Source organism: Coregonus clupeaformis, unplaced genomic scaffold (assembly GCF_020615455.1).
Source record: "Coregonus clupeaformis isolate EN_2021a unplaced genomic scaffold, ASM2061545v1 scaf0028, whole genome shotgun sequence".
In the NCBI taxonomy this organism is placed as follows: Eukaryota; Metazoa; Chordata; class Actinopteri; order Salmoniformes; family Salmonidae; genus Coregonus; species Coregonus clupeaformis.
This window is the reverse complement of record NW_025533483.1, coordinates 309,549-323,459: the sequence shown is the minus strand read 5'-3', so window position 1 is coordinate 323,459 and position 13,911 is coordinate 309,549. Positions and strand designations below refer to the sequence as shown.

Here is a 13,911-nt window from a genome sequence, read left to right as displayed (position 1 = left end):
GGTTCTGACTACTCTGCCTCGATCTCACTTCCTGTTTTCTCTGGTTCTGACTACTCTGCCTCGATCTCACTTCCTGTTTTCTCTGGTTCTGACTACTCTGCCTCGATCTCTCTTCCTGTTTTCTCTGGTTCTGATTACTCTGCCTCGATCTCACTTCCTGTTTTCTCTGGTTCTGACTACTCTGCCTCGATCTCACTTCCTGTTTTCTCTAGTTCTGACTACTCTGCCTCGATCTCACTTCCTGTTTTCTCTGGTTCTGACTACTCTGCCTCGATCTCTCTTCCTGTTTTCTCTGGTTCTGATTACTCTGCCTCGATCTCACTTCCTGTTTTCTCTGGTTCTGACTACTCTGCCTCGATCTCACTTCCTGTTTTCTCTGGTTCTGACTACTCTGCCTCGATCTCACTTCCTGTTTTCTCTGGTTCTGACTACTCTGCCTCGATCTCTCTTCCTGTTTTCTCTGGTTCTGATTACTCTGCCTCGATCTCACTTCCTGTTTTCTCTGGTTCTGACTACTCTGCCTCGATCTCACTTCCTGTTTTCTCTAGTTCTGACTACTCTGCCTCGATCTCTCTTCCTGTTTTCTCTGGTTCTGATTACTCTGCCTCGATCTCACTTCCTGTTTTCTCTGGTTCTGACTACTCTGCCTCGATCTCACTTCCTGTTTTCTCTGGTTCTGACTACTCTGCCTCGATCTCACTTCCTGTTTTCTCTGGTTCTGACTACTCTGCCTCGATCTCACTTCCTGTTTTCTCTGGTTCTGACTACTCTGCCTCGATCTCACTTCCTGTTTTCTCTGGTTCTGACTACTCTGCCTCGATCTCACTTCCTGTTTTCTCTGGTTCTGACTACTCTGCCTCGATCTCACTTCCTGTTTTCTCTGGTTCTGACTACTCTGCCTCGATCTCACTTCCTGTTTTCTCTGGTTCTGACTACTCTGCCTCGATCACACATTTTATATTTCTTTAGAAGTCAATGAAAATGAAATGACCTACAGAAGAGATGTGGTTTACTGATGGATAGATGTACATACTTGCATAACAAAGATGTTAGTTGTGTTAATAAAGGACAGATTGCTAAGTAAAATGTGTATTGTTCTGCAGGATTGTGATTTTGACCCGTCCAAATACAACAGCATCATAGAATGTGAGAAGCCTAATAATGATCTGGCCAGATTCCGTGGTTACATGTGAGTACACCTTCATTCTCTTACGTTATACTGCTGAACAACTTCTTCTTCCTCTTCCTCCTCCTCATCCTCCCTTGTCTCTTTATTACAGAGAGAGATATTATTTTAATATTGATAGACTTCAGATGGATAAAGAAACTTAATTTATTGAGCTGCATTTAATCATAATGAATGACATCTGGTAATCCATTCCAGTGTCTCTGCCATGCTATGTTGTTGTCTTAGGTCTCTCTTTATGTAGTGTTGTGGTGTCTCTCTTTATGTAGTGTTGTGGTGTCTCTCTTTATGTAGTGTTGTGGTGTCTCTCTTTATGTAGTATTGTGGTGTCTCTCTTTATGTAGTGTTGTGGTGTCTCTCTTTATATAGTGTTGTAGTGTTGTGGTGTCTCTTTATGTAGTGTTGTGGTGTCTCTCTTTATGTAGTGTTGTGGTGTCTCTTTATGTAGTGTTGTGGCGTCGCTTATGTAGTGTTGTGGTGTCTCTCTTTATGTAGTGTTGTGGTGTCTCTCTTTATGTAGTGTTGTGGTGTCTCTCTTTATGTAGTGTTGTCGTGTCTCTCTTTATGTAGTGTTGTGGCGTCTCTCTTTATGTAGTGTTGTGGCGTCTCTCTTTATGTAGTGTTGTGGTGTCTCTCTTTATGTAGTGTTGTGGTGTCTCTCTTTATGTAGTATTGTGGTGTCTCTCTTTATGTAGTGTTGTGGTGTCTCTCTTTATATAGTGTTGTAGTGTTGTGGCGTCTCTCTGTATGTAGTGTTGTGGCGTCTCTCTTTATGTAGTGTTGTGGTGTCTCTCTTTATGTAGTGTTGTTGTGTCTCTCTTTATGTAGTGTTGTGGTGTCTCTCTGTATGTAGTGTTGTGGTGTCTCTCTTTATATAGTGTTGTGGTGTCTCTCTTTATGTAGTGTTGTGGTGTCTCTCTTTATGTAGTGTTGTGGTGTCGCTCTTTATGTAGTGTTGTGGTGACTCTCTTTATGTAGTGTTGTGGTGACTCTCTTTATGTAGTGTTGTGGTGTCTCTCTTTATGTAGTGTTGTGGCGTCTCTCTTTATGTAGTGTTGTGGTGTCTCTCTTTATGTAGTGTTGTGGTGTCTCTCTTTATGTAGTGTTGTGGCGTCTCTTATGTAGTGTTGTGGTGTCTCTCTTTATGTAGTGTTGTGGTGTCTCTCTTTATGTAGTGTTGTGGCGTCTCTATGTAGTGTTGTGGCGTCTCTCTTTATGTAGTGTTGTGGCGTCTCTCTTTATGTAGTGTTGTGGTGTCTCTCTTTATGTAGTGTTGTGGTGTCTCTATGTAGTGTTGTGGTGTCTCTCTTTATGTAGTGTTGTGGTGTCTCTCTTTATGTAGTGTTGTGGTGTCTCTCTTGTTGTGATGTGTGTTTGTCCTATATATATATATACAGTGGGGAGAACAAGTATTTGATACACTGCCGATTTTGCAGGTTTTCCTACTTACAAAGCATGTAGAGGTCTGTAATAGTCTCGTAGCCAGTTATGGAGGGCTAAAAGTCTGCTGAACCGTTAAATGCCACGATTTATGGAGGGCAGAGGGCCAGATATTATTTGGCGTTTGTTGGTGTCAAGTAGTGACCCAATCAGTTCTTTAAAATCCATCTTCAGCTGTTCTGAGCTGCCCTTCATATCATTTGACCCCCATGAACCATGACAGTATCAGCCCCCGGTGACTCACAGCCTCGGGAAGCAACCTGGTGATATCCTGAACTTTTGCCCCAGGAAAACACAAAGTCTTTGCCCCAGGGACAGATATACGCCTCACCATCGAACTCCCTATCACAATCGCCGGAATGATCTGGCCTCTGCCGTGTCTCGATGCAGAACTCACCTGAGAAGAGTCTGATCCAGAGAGCACGGCTCAGCGGAGGGGGGCCGCTGTGGTCCAGGCTGTGCTCAGGCAGTTGATTGACTAGGACAGGGAGAGGTAGCTGGAGGGTCATCCACAGCCATGGAGGGAACACCCAAGCCCCCGACAGAGGACAGCTGGCACAGGGACTCAAAGCGATTTGAAAGTCTTAAGTCCGTACGTGGGGGAAAAAGGCAGGCGCGCCGAGAACGCTTCTTCTCCTTCTTTCTGGTTCCGACACGCTTTCTGGTTCAAGCTCGTAGAGGGGTGCAGAGGCGGACGGAAGGCCCCATTGTGATCCTCTTGGATGTTTTGATAGGAACATTTAAAGATGCCGATAGTCTCATAGAATCCTTTTTCAGTTCAAACGCTTGGTCAAATTTTTTATTTCTTCATGAAGAGTAATAATCCTTTCTTTAGCTGCATCAAGTTCAATACATTTTTCACAAATTAAGATATCCATATCTCCTTTCCCCGTGACAACAACAAACATGTTGCATATTATACATTTAATAGTTCGAGTCCCCAGTAGATTCAAATTCGTTTTCACTGCTGCACGCCGACAGTCCAAAGGAACAAACATTTCCCGGCTCTGCCAGGGACTTAAATGATCCCTTCATGGCCGTGGACGCCCCCACCAGCCCCCCGCACAACTGTGTTGTTGTCTGTCTCTCGTTGAATGTGAGAGGGAAGCGCAGGGGGGGCGGGTGATGTCTGGGTCGGTTATCAGTGGCAGGTCGCCAGCTGTTCCTTGCTACCCACCGGCCTGTGTGTTAGTGTCCGGTGTATGTTCTCAGAGCTGTGTCAGGCGTGTCCCCAGGGTCTGTAGTCGTGGGGGATACGGTGTATGTTCTCAGAGCTGTGTCAGGCGTGTCCCCAGGGTCTGTAGTCGTGGGGGATACGGTGTATATTCTCAGAGCTGTGTCAGGCGTGTCCCCAGGGTCTGTAGTCGTGGGGGATACGGTGTATATTCTCAGAGCTGTGTCAGGCGTGTCCCCAGGGTCTGTAGTCGTGGGGGATACGGTGTATGTTCTCAGAGCTGTGTCAGGCGTGTCCCAGGGTCTGTAGTCGTGGGGGATACGGTGTATATTCTCAGAGCTGTGTCAGGCGTGTCCCCAGGGTCTGTAGTCGTGGGGGATACGGTGTATATTCTCAGAGCTGTGTCAGGCGTGTCCCCAGTGTCTGTAGTCGTGGGGGATACGGTGTATATTCTCAGAGCTGTGTCAGGCGTGTCCCCAGGGTCTGTAGTCGTGGGGGATAAATGTTTGATTTTTAAGTGGGATATGGTCAGGTATAAACTGCTGAAGTGCTGGTTGACTCCAGGACTTCACTACTACAGCCTCTATAGTGTTACTGACTACTACAGCCTCTAGAGTGTAACTGACTACTACAGCCTCTATAGTGTTGCTGACTACTACAGCCTCTATAGTGTTACTGACTACTACAGCCTCTATAGTGTTACTGACTACTACAGCCTCTAGAGTGTTACTGACTACTACAGCCTCTATAGTGTTACTGACTACTACAGCCTCTATAGTGTTACTGACTACCACAGCCTCTATAGTGTTACTGACTACCACAGCCTCTATAGTGTTACTGACTACTACAGCCTCTATAGTGTTACTGACTACCACAGCCTCTATAGTGTTACTGACTACCACAGCCTCTATAGTGTTACTGACTACTACAGCCTCTATAGTGTTACTGACTACTACAGCCTCTATAGTGTTACTGACTACTACAGCCTCTATAGTGTTACTGACTACTACAGCCTCTATAGTGTTACTGACTACTACAGCCTCTATAGTGTTACTGACTACTACAGCCTCTATAGTGTTACTGACTACTACAGCCTCTATAGTGTTACTGACTACTACAGCCTCTATAGTGTTACTGACTACCACAGCCTCTATAGTGTTACTGACTACTACAGCCTCTATAGTGTTACTGACTACTACAGCCTCTATAGTGTTACTGACTACTACATCCTCTATAGTGTTACTGACTACTACATCCTCTATAGTGTTACTGACTACTACAGCCTCTATAGTGTTACTGACTACTACAGCCTCTATAGTGTTACTGACTACTACAGCCTCTATAGTGTTACTGACTACTACAGCCTCTATAGTGTTACTGACTACTACAGCCTCTATAGTGTTACTGACTACTACAGCCTCTATAGTGTTACTGACTACTACAGCCTCTATAGTGTTACTGACTACTACAGCCTCTATAGTGTTACTGACTACTACAGCCTCTATAGCGTTACTGACTACTACAGCCTCTATAGCGTTACTGACTACTACAGCCTCTATAGCGTTACTGACTACTACAGACTCTATAGCGTTACTGACTACTACAGCCTCTATAGCGTTACTGACTACTACAGCCTCTATAGCGTTACTGACTACTACAGCCTCTATAGCGTTACTGACTACTACAGCCTCTATAGCGTTACTGACTACTACAGCCTCTATAGCGTTACTGACTACCACAGCCTCTATAGCGTTACTGACTACCACAGCCTCTATAGTGTTACTGACTACTACAGCCTCTATAGTGTAACTGACTACTACAGCCTCTATAGAGTTTTACTGACTACTACAGCCTCTATAGTGTTACTGACTACCACAGCCTCTATAGTGTTACTGACTACTACAGCCTCTATAGTGTTACTGACTACTACAGCCTCTATAGTGTTACTGACTACTACAGCCTCTATAGTGTTACTGACTACTACAGACTCTATAGTGTTACTGACTACTACAGCCTCTATAGTGTTACTGACTACTACAGCCTCTATAGTGTTACTGACTACTACAGCCTCTATAGAGTTACTGACTACTACAGCCTCTATAGTGTTACTGACTACCACAGCCTCTATAGTGTTACTGACTACTACAGCCTCTATAGAGTTTAACTGACTACTACAGCCTCTATAGTGTTACTGACTACCACAGCCTCTATAGTGTTACTGACTACTACAGCCTCTATAGTGTTACTGACTACTACAGCCTCTATAGTGCTACTGACTACCACAGCCTCTATAGAGTTTTACTGAAGGTAACAGTGTTACTGAAGGTCAGTGGTTCCTTTATAGGTATTAAGTGCTGAGATAAGAGCCTTCTAAGGAAAGACCACAATGCATTGCAGCGTGAAAATCTATTTAGCTGTTCAGTACAGCAGCAACACACACAGCAGGTGGTCTGAGTTCACTGTATCGCTTCAGAGGAATGCTACATGTTGATTTCCCTTCAGTATCTGTTGATGTATTTTTTTGCAGTCGGGTCTAATATAATTAGCATATTATTCTAGATTAATTGATCATATCTACATTTGCGTCTCCTGGTCATCCAGTAATGTTACTCAGGGATAGATTAATTGATATCTACATGTGCGTCTCCTGGTCATCCAGTAATGTTACTCAGTGATAGATTAATTGAATGCTCTGTATCCTGTCTGTAACAGTACCCATCGCAGTGGAAGAAGAGATGGTCTGTACAAAGACAACCTGCTGCTTAGGGGCTGTACCATCCGGAACACAGAGGAGTGTGTTGGGATCGTCATCTATGCAGGTAATCACCCCACCTCTCTACTGTCATCCTCTCTCCTCACCTCCCACAATGCATTGGAGGAAGGGTCGAGAAAGAGGTAGGGCACCCTGGCTCTCTCTCAGTTAGTCTGTCCTCGGTTCCTCACATCCTCTCTCCCCCCACCACCTCCTTCTTAAACCCCATTGGAGGAGAAGGTTAGAGAGGAGCGACCTTAGATCATCTCTTTCCAATGGGGTTTAGAAGCAAGCAAGGAGAGAGGAGGTGAGGAGGTGAGGAAACACCTATTGAGATGGAGCCTCTGTTTCACGCCCGGTTCTCTGTATGACATCTGGCCCATGTCAGAGTACTGACCGAAGATCTGTCCATATAATCCTATTCATTATGATCTAGAAGGAAAACGGATCCTAGGTCAGAACACCTGCTCTGAGCTGCTTTGTGGACGCTGGCCCTGTCCTGTATGAACTGTATGTAAACTGCCAGTATGTTGTAGGTCATGAGACTAAAGCCATGCTGAACAACAATGGCCCCCGCTACAAACGCAGTAAACTGGAGAGACAGATGAATGTGGACGTGGGCTGGTGTGTCATCATCCTGTTGGCCATGTGCCTGTTCTCTGCCATCGGTACGTATCGCAATATAGTACCACCTAGAATGTTCTATCGAAAGCTAACTTTTTCTGCTATTGGCAGTCAGTCAATCTGTCAGTCCTATGGATAGCTATTGGGACATTGAGGATGTCCTCTACAAAACGGACTCCTGTTTTTGGAAGAGTTCCAAAATACGGGACCATATTATAGCTTATTTATAACCAAAATGTCCCAGTCTAATTGTTAGACATGGGTTAGCTCTGTGGTATGCAAACACAACAGCTACTTCTGACAGTTGATCACAAACAGGTTCTGAAACTAAACTCTAACCCTCTGAACTTCCTGTCACCTTTCTGCTGTTCAATGGAAACTCTACATTTCAACACTTGACTCAGTAGAAAGTCTATTGTTCTTATCCCAGGACTCCACTATCCTGGTTTTTCATAGATAAAATAAAATAAACTGTTATGAATTGACTTTGTTGGCCTGTTGGGGATGTTTCAGTAGTTATAGCAAGATGTGCAGGTATCCCAGAGGATAGCGCTTTAAAGTATTGATTTAAAACACTTGTTCCCAAAGTGGCCCTCGCTGGTAAAACGTGACAGCCTGTGACAAGGCCACATCTTTTCTAGCTGTTACGACCTGACCTGAATTTGATTTGATTGATTTGACCTTATTGACCTATTTCTCCGGGGTTGTGGATGTAGTTAGTATATAATTTGACCTTTGACCCTGTTGTTCCAGGCCACGGCGTTGTGGATGTAGTTAGTATATAATTTGACCTTTGACCCTGTTGTTCCAGGCCACGGGGGTTGTGAATGTAGTTAGTATATAATTTGACCTTTGACCCTGTTGTTCCAGGCCACGGGGGTTGTGAATGTAGTTAGTATATAATTTGACCTTTGACCCTGTTGTTCCAGGCCACGGGTTGTGGATGTATCAGTACGGAGATAAGAGACCCGTGTTTGACGTCCTTAGTCCCGAAGGAGCCGACCTGTCACCTGTCCTGTCTGCCGTCTATCTCTTCCTCACCATGATCATCGTATTTCAGGTACTTAACTCACCCTCTGTTCTATTCAAAGGCCTTTATTGGCATGGGAAACATACACGGAGTGGACAAAACATTAAGAACACCTGCTCTTTCCATTAGACTGACCAGGTGAATGCAATGATCACTTATTGATGTCACTTGTTAAATCCTCTTCAATCAGTGTAGGTGAAAGGGGAGGAGACGGGTTAAAGAAGGATTTTTAAGCCTTGAGACAATCGAGACATGGATTGTGTATGTGTGCCATTCAGAGGGTGAATGGGCAAGATAAAATATTTAAGTGCCTTTGAACGGGGTATGGTAGTAGGTGCCAGGCACAACGATGTGTTTCAAGAACTGCAACGCTGCTGGGTTTTTCACACTCAACAGTTTCCTGTGTGTATCAAGAATGGTCCACCACCCAAAGGACATCCAGCCAACTTGACAGAACTGTGGGAAGCGTTGGAGTCAACATGGGCCAGCATCCCTGTGGAACGCTTTCAACAACTTGTAGAGTCCATGCCCTGACGAATTGAGGCTGTTCTGAGGGGAAAAGGAGGGGGGACAGTGCAACTAAATATTAGGAAGGAGTTCCTGATGTTTGGTACTCTCAGTGTATTTTGACATTGCCAAAGGGAAATAAACAATTGGAAATTAACAGTAAACATTACACTCACAAAAGTTCCAAAAGAATAAAGACATTTCAAATGTCATATTATGTCTATATACGGTGTTGTAACGATGTGCAAATAGTTAAAGTACAAAAGGGAAAATAAATCAACATAAATATGGGTTGTATTTACAATGGTGTTTGTTCTTCACTGGCAACAGCTCACAAATCTTGCTGCTGTGATGACACACTGTGGTATTTCACACTACATATGGGAGTTTATCAACATTTGATTTGTTTTCCAATTCTTTGTGGATCTGTGTAATCTGAGGGAAATATGTGTCTCTAATATGGTCATACATTTGGCTGGAGGTTAGGAAGAAATAGAATATATCTTTATTGTTCATCCAGGTTGGACATTTTTTTATTTTGCATCACTTTCCATTTAAAAGGATCCCATCCACATTTAAACCAGTCGGTCCTTCATACTGCACACACTAACAACATAGAGGACATTGATACATTCACTCACAACTGACCGCTGTCCCAACTGCACTGGATAGATAAGTACATATACCGATACAATTGACTTTGCATTTAATAGTCCGACGGCACAAGGAACGAATTAATGTTTGGACACGTTCTTCTTGGCCGCGGGCGTTCTGAAGCGCCGGCCAGAGGGAAGCCTCTGGAACTGAGGGGGGAAGGGGTCGCCAACGACAGCCAGGTGTAGAGGGGGGGAGGGGTCGGCAACGACAGCCAGGTGTAGAGGGGGGAGGGGTCGCCAACGACAGCCAGGTGTAGGGGGGAGGGGTCGGCAACGACAGCCAGGTGTAGGGGGGAGGGGTCGGCAACGACTGCCAGGTGTAGAGGGGGGAGGGGTCGGCAACGACAGCCAGGTGTAGAGGGGGGAGGGTCGGCAACGACAGCCAGGTGTAGAGGGGGGAGGGTCGGCAACGACAGCCAGGTGTAGAGGGGGGGAGGGGTCGGCAACGACAGCCGGGTGTAGAGGGGGGGAGGGGTCGGCAACGACAGCCAGGTGTAGAGGGGGGGAGGGGTCGCCAGCGAAGTGCAGCTCGGTTTCTACCTATAAACTGTGTCCCCATAACGTGGTATAAACCCTTAATGTCCCCATAATGTGGTATAAAGCCTTAATGTCCCCATAATATGGTTTGTTTTGTATTTTTTTGTTGTATTTATTAGGGATCTCCATTATCTGTTGCCAAGGCAGCAGCTACTCTTCCTGGGCTCCAAACATATTAAAGCACTTACTTTACATATAAAACAAAATATAAAACAGTACATCATATAACATTATTACACCACTACATATCTACAATACAAAATGTTTAATACCACCATACAACAATATCACAATGTGCGCGAATGCATGTGTCTGTACCTTTGTGTGTGTCTCTTCACAGTCCCTGTTGTTCCATAAGGTGTATTTTTACCAGTTTTTTTAAAATCTGATTCTACTGATTGCATCAGTTACCTTACTCTATGTAGTACTGTGCGCCTCCCATAGCCAGTTCTGGACTTGGGGACTGTGAAGAGACCTCTGGTGGCATGTCTTGTGGGGTATGCATGGGTTTCCGAGCTGTGTGATGATAGTAGTTTAAACAGACAGCTCGGTACATTCACCTTGTCAACACCTCTTACAAAAACAAGCAGTGATGAAGTCAATCTCTCTTCCACTCTGAGCCCTGCATGTCATTAATGTTAGCTCTCTGTGTACATCCAAGGGCCAGCCGTGCTGCCCTGTTCTGAGCCAACTGCAATTTTCCCAAGTCCCTCTTTGTGGCACCTGACCACACGACTGAACAGCAGTCCAGGTGCGACAAAACTAGGGCCTGTAGGACCTGCCTTGTTGATAGAAGGCAGAGCAGCGCTTAATTATGGACATACTTCTCCCCATCTTAGCTACTGTTGTATCAATATGTTTACAATCCAGGGTTACTCCAAGCAATTTAGTCTCCTCAATTTCCACATTACTCATTACAAGATTTAGTTGAGGTTTAGGGTTTAGTGAATGATTTGTCCAAAAAACAATGCTTTTAGTTTTTGAAATATTTAGGACTAACTTATACCTTGCCTCCCCCATTCTGAAACTAACTGCAGCTCTTTAAGTGTTGCTGTCATTTCAGTCGCTGTGGTAGCTGACGTGTATAGTGTTGAGTCATCCGCATACATAGACACACTGGCTTTCCTCAAAGCCAGTGGCATGTCGTTAGTAAAGATTGAAAAAAGTAAGGGGCCTAGACAGCTGCCCTGGGGAATTCCTGATTCTACCTGGATTTTGTTGGAGAGGCTTCCATTAAAGAACACCCTCTGTGTTCTGTTAGACTGGTAACTCTTTATCCACAATATAGCAGGGGGTGTAAAGCCATAACACTTACATTTTTCCAGCAGCAGACTATGATCGATAATGTCAAAAGCCGCACTGAAGTCTAACAAAACAGCCATTTGTTTAAGTGCTATGCTTGTTGAATGTCCTTCTCTATAAGCATGCTGAAAGTTTGTTGTTAATTTGTTTACAGTAAAATAGTATTGTATCTGGTTAAACACAATTTTTTCCAATAGTTTACTAAGGGTTGGTAACAGGCTGATTTGTCGGCTATTTGAGCCAGTAAAGTGGGCTTTACCATTCTTAGGTAGTACAATGACTTTTGCTTCCCTCCAAGCCTGGGGGCACACACTTTCTAGTAGGCTTAAATTGAAAATATGACAAATATTTCACAAAAAACAAGGGTAGAGATGGTACAAGGGTAGAATTGTTCGGCAAGCATATGTCCACCTACAGTACACTAGTAGTTGCGTGTCAATGTGAAAATGAATAAAGGCTTCACATGTTTTGTCACGCATATAGTATGTGGCCCTTCACTTGGTTTCAAAAACTCAATGTGGCCCTTGAGCCAAAAGGTTCGCCAACCCTGGTCTAGAACCGTGTCAGGCACAAGCCACCACAAGCTTTGTCTCCCACAAAACACAGTGTTTGTCTGAAATGGAATCTGTCGTATTCTCTCCTGTTCCTAAGTGTGTTGATCAGTTAGACGTCTCCCTCCCGTCACATCCTTGTCAGTTACAAGCCACCACAATGTTTTTACAATGTTTCCACTCCCACCAAAGACACAGGGTGTTTCCCAAATGGCCGATAGGGCGCTGGTCGTAAGTAGTGCACTATATAGGGAATATAGGGTGCCATTTGGGAAACATCCGCAGTCTTTGTCTGTAATGGAATCTCTCTCTCCTCTAGGTTCTGATCCCCATCTCCCTGTTCGTGTCGATAGAGATTGTGAAGATCTGCCAGGTGTATTTTATCCATCAGGACCAAGACCTGTACGATGAGGAGACTGACTCCCACCTGCAGTGTAGAGCTCTGAACATCACTGAAGACCTTGGGCAGATGCAGTACATCTTCTCTGACAAGACCGGAACACTCACAGAGAACAAGATGGTGTTCAGGAGATGTACGGTGGCCGGGGTGGAGTATAGCCACGATGCCAACGGTGAGACCATACTGTAGTGTTACGGTGGGACCATACTGTAGGGTTAGGAGGGAGACCTGGGGTGTATTCATTACACACCAAACAGACTGAAACAGAGAGGGACAACCTGCACTTACACTACCGGTCAAAGTTTTTAGAACACCTACTCAAGGGTTTTTCTTTATTTTTACTATTTTCTACATTGTAGAATAATAGTGAAGACATCAAAACTATGAAATAACACATATGGAATCATGTAGTAACCAAAAAAGTGTTCAACAAATCAAAATATATATGAGATTCTTCAAATAGCCACCCTTTGCCTTGATGACAGCTTTGCACACTCTTGGCATTCTCTCAACCAGCTTCATGAGGTAGTCACCTGGAATGCATTTCAATTAACAGGTGTGCCTTCTTAAAAGTTAATTTGTGGAATTTCTTTCCTTCTTAATGCGTTTGAGCCAATCAGTATACAGAAGATAGCCCTATTTGGTAAAAGACCAAGTCCATATTATGGTAAGAACAGCTCAAATAAGCAAAGAGAAACGACATTCCATCATTACTTTAAGACATGAAGGTCAGTCAATACGGAAAGTTTCAAGAACTTTGCAGTCGCAAAAACCATCAAGCGCTAGGATGAAACTAGCTCTCATGAGGACCGCCACAGGAAAGGAAGACCCAGAGTTACCTCTGCTGCAGAGGATAAGTTCATTAGAGTTACCAGCCTCTGAAATTGCAGCCTAAATAAATGCTTCACAGAGTTCATGTAACAGACACATCTCAACATCAATTGTTCAGAGGGGACTGTGTGAATCAGGCCTTCATGGTCGAATTGCTGCAAAGAAACCACTACTAAAGGACACCAATAAGAAGAAGAGACTTGTTGGGCCAAGAAACACGAGCAATGGACATTAGACCGGTGGAAATGTGTCCTTTGGTCTGGAGTCCAAATTGGAGATTTTTGTGAGACGCGGTGTGGGTGAATGGATGATCACAGCATGTGTATTTCCCACCGTGAAGCATGGAGGAGGAGGTGTTATGGCGTGGGGGTGCTTTGCTGGTGACACTGTCTGTGATTTATTTAGAATTCAAGGCACACTTAACCAGCATGGCTACCACAGCATTCTGCAGCAATACGCCATCCCATCTGGTTTGGGCTTAGTGGGACTATCATTTGTTTTTCAACAGGACAATGACCCAAAAGACCTCCAGGCTGTGTAAGGGCTATTTGATCAAGAAGTAGAGTGATGGAGTGCTGCATCAGATGACCTGGCCTCCACAATCCCCCGACCTCAACCAAATTGAGATGGTTTGGGATGAGTCGGAGGCAGAGTGAAGGAAAAGCAGCCAACAAGTGCTCAGCATATGTGGGAACTCCTTCAAGACTGTTGGAAAATGATTCCTCATGAAGCTGGTTGAGAGAATGCCAAGAGGGTGCAAAGTTGTCATCAAGGCAAAGGGTGGCTATTTGAAGAATCTAAAATATAAAATATATTTTGATTTGTTTAACACTTTTTTGGTTACTACATGATTCCAAATGTGTTATTTCATAGTTTTGATGTCTTCACTATTATTCTACAATGAAAATAGTAAAAATAAAG

General features: G+C 44.2%; 1 protein-coding gene across 1 annotated transcript in view; it reads left to right on the top strand.

Moving 5' to 3' along the window:
• atp10a (ATPase phospholipid transporting 10A) overlaps positions 1-13,911 on the top strand; it is a 129,274-nt gene that overhangs the window by 29,856 nt on the left and 85,507 nt on the right. Inside the window, exons 3-7 of the mRNA XM_045212597.1 lie at positions 1,104-1,189; positions 6,513-6,619; positions 7,089-7,220; positions 8,106-8,236; positions 12,079-12,331. Coding sequence (XP_045068532.1) covers positions 1,104-1,189; positions 6,513-6,619; positions 7,089-7,220; positions 8,106-8,236; positions 12,079-12,331 — 709 coding nt within the window. The remainder of the gene's footprint in view (positions 1-1,103; positions 1,190-6,512; positions 6,620-7,088; positions 7,221-8,105; positions 8,237-12,078; positions 12,332-13,911) is intronic.